Source organism: Lactuca serriola, chromosome 1 (genome assembly GCF_051521515.1).
Source record: "Lactuca serriola cultivar US96UC23 chromosome 1, Lser_US96UC23_V15, whole genome shotgun sequence".
NCBI lineage: Eukaryota > Viridiplantae > Streptophyta > Magnoliopsida > Asterales > Asteraceae > Lactuca > Lactuca serriola.
Genome location: NC_136408.1, coordinates 251,166,475 through 251,169,403, shown reverse-complemented (window position 1 = coordinate 251,169,403; position 2,929 = coordinate 251,166,475). Strand labels below are relative to the sequence as shown.

Sequence of the window (2,929 nt, the reverse complement as noted above, 5' to 3'; positions counted from 1 at the left end):
AAGAATTAAGAATCTTGAGCACCAAATGGAACAACTTGCTCAATCGGTGAGCGAAATGGAGAATCAAGGAAATCTACCTCCTCAAACTGAAAAGAACCCAAAGCACAATACTTGTGCAATTAGTTTGGGGAGTGGAAGGCCTGAAGATGCCCGGAGAAGAAGTAGAAGAGTTGGTGATAGAAGAACCACCAAAGAAAGATGAAAAGGAAGAAAAAATGGTGGAGAAAAAGAAGCGGGAAGAGAAAGAAGCAAAGATCACACCACCAACTTTTCGATCAAGATTGAGCAGCAACAAAAAAGAGAGAGAAGATAGTGAAATCATGGCAATGTTCCAGAAAGTTGAAGTCAACATCCCTCTTCTAGACATGATCAAACTGGTTCCTAGATATGCTAAGTTCCTTAAGGAACTTTTCACATCTAAAAAGAAGCTGCGAGGAAATGAGACAGTGATAGTAAGTGAAAATGTTTCCACAGTTTTGCAGAAAAGGATGCCCCCAAAGTGCAAGGACCCGGGTGTTTTCACCGTTTCTTGCAAATTGGGAAACATTCTTGTCCCCCGTGCTATGCTAGATTTAGGAGCTTCAAATTTTTTTTTACAATATTCTATTGATAAATCTATTGGCATAGGCACTTTAATAAAAAATGGGTTGATTATCCAACTTGTAGATTGTTCTATAGTACACCCAAAAGGTGTATTAGAGGATGTTTTAGTGCAAGTTAATGAACTTGTGTTTCCTACAAATTTTTATGTTCTTGATATGGGAGATGATGACCACCCATACTTTAGTTCCATCCTTTAAGGTAGACCATTCTTAAAAACATCAAGAACAAAAATTGATGTCTGCAATGGTACATTGTCTATGGAATTCAATGGGGAGGTCATCAACTTCAATATCTATGAAGCAATGAGGTACCCAGTGATGTTCATTGTATAAATTTTGTTGATATGATCCAACCTTTGACTAAAAAGTGTTTTGAGTAGACTAACCATGATTTGTTGGAGTTATTGTTGAGCAAGACTTTGATAACAATTCATTCAAAGAGATTGTAGAAAATTTCAAGTTAGATGAAGAGTTGTTGGAAGTTGTGGAGTTCATGGAAGAAAGGAAGAAAATGAGGTATGATAATACCAATGTGAAGTTGCCCATTTCTAACACAAAACTTCTTCCTTCTATTATACAGGCACCTAAACTAGAGTTGAAGACTCTTCCAGATCATTTGAAGTATGCATACCTTGGAGAAGAGAAGACTTTGCCAGTCATTATCTCCAACAAGTTGTCCATTACAAAAGAAGATGAGTTGGTGACTTTGCTAAAAAATTATAAGAAACCTATTGGGTGGATGATTGTTGACATAAAAGGGTTGAGTACTTCCTTGTGCATGCATAAGATTCTCATGTAGGAAGACTTCAAACCAACCCGAGAGGCATAGAGAAGATTGAATCCACCCATGATGGAGGTGGTAAAGAAAGAAATCATGAACCTTTTGGATGCAGGTAAGATCTACCCCATCTCAGATAGTAAATGGGTGAGCCCCGTTCAGGTAGTCCCAAAAAAAATCTGGGGTCACAGTTGTCATGAATTCCGAGGGAGATTTGGTGCCAACACCTGTGCAAAAGCAGCTGGAGGGTTTGTATTTGTTGGATTAATGTCTAAGTCCATAACTATAATTGGTAAGACTTGACCCGACCCGGCATGGTCCATTTGGGTTGCATACCATCATGCACTTGGATGAGAGAAATAAGACACTTATGGTTATTAATATATTATAAGTTCTAGTATATTAATAATAAGAATAATAAGATTATTTAATTAGTATTGATCAAGAATTAATCTAGGATTAATTAAGTGATCAAAAGAAGACTAATTAAATATATATGGGTTGATTGTGTAAATCATCCATACTTGTATAGTGGGCTAATGCTCCATGGATAATCAAGTTGGGCTAAAACCCATAGGATGGTCCATGGATGCTCCATGGTGTATTTGTACCCATGGATCCAAGGAAATGGAAAGTCATGACAATTAGGGTTTGCCCTAATTGTAACACTATATAAGCATCATATTATTCACCAAAATCGGAACAAGTGGGTGTACTAGAAGGGCTAGCCGATTTCATGAAGTGTGGGTTTTCTCTCAAGCTATTCCAAGTGTTTTGGTGATTGTGATTCCATTTGAGGCTTCCACACTATTGGGGCTAGGCACTCAAGCTTCATGAAGACTTTCTACATCAAGAGGTATGTATTCTATCTTGCTATAGTCATTGTTTTGTATGCTAGATTAGGATAATACCTTGGAAGTTCTTATTTGCATGTATAATAGAGAAAACATAGATCCAAGGTATTTAGGGTTGCATGTACACTTAGGAAGTGTTAGAATGCTCAAAACCCAACAGTGGTATCAGAGCCTAGGCTTGTTTTCTTGTTATACTTGCAAAAGAAGCTGGAAAATCGAGTTTTGATGCTGTCTGCCCAGCAGACTCGCCGAGTCCATAAATGGACTCGCCGAGTCCAAGGCAAAATGCATCCAACTCGCCGAGTTGGTTCGTGCACTCGACGAGTTGGACCCCCAGACAGCATAAACTCGACTGTTTTGGCTAGGAATGGACTAGGAACATTACCCTAAGTTGTTTTTGATCTTATAAACTTGTTTTTGATGAGGTAATGTTCATGCTAATCCATTTTCGAAGATAATTGTCAATAGGTTCATGTTTTGTATTAGTTTAAGGTTTAGACTAATTACATGAAAAAGTTTGATTTGAATTATCTTGTTCTTATGAGTTGCTTAGATTAATAGAAATGTTGAGTGAAATAGTTGTTTTCAATCCATTTTAATCTAAGAGTTGAGTATAAAATGTGTTTGTGTAACTTGTCCTCAAGTTACATGAAGAGTCACATTAAAGACTCATAAAACTCATAATAGTTGGCAAT

General features: G+C 37.2%; 1 protein-coding gene across 1 annotated transcript; it reads left to right on the top strand.

Annotated features, from left to right (window-relative positions):
- Positions 1-215: 215 nt before the first annotated feature.
- Positions 216-800, top strand: LOC145067121 (uncharacterized). The gene has a single exon (XM_079014329.1). The coding sequence runs from the start codon at positions 216-218 to the stop codon at positions 798-800; it is 585 nt and encodes a 194-aa protein (XP_078870455.1).
- The last annotated feature ends 2,129 nt before the right edge of the window (positions 801-2,929 follow it).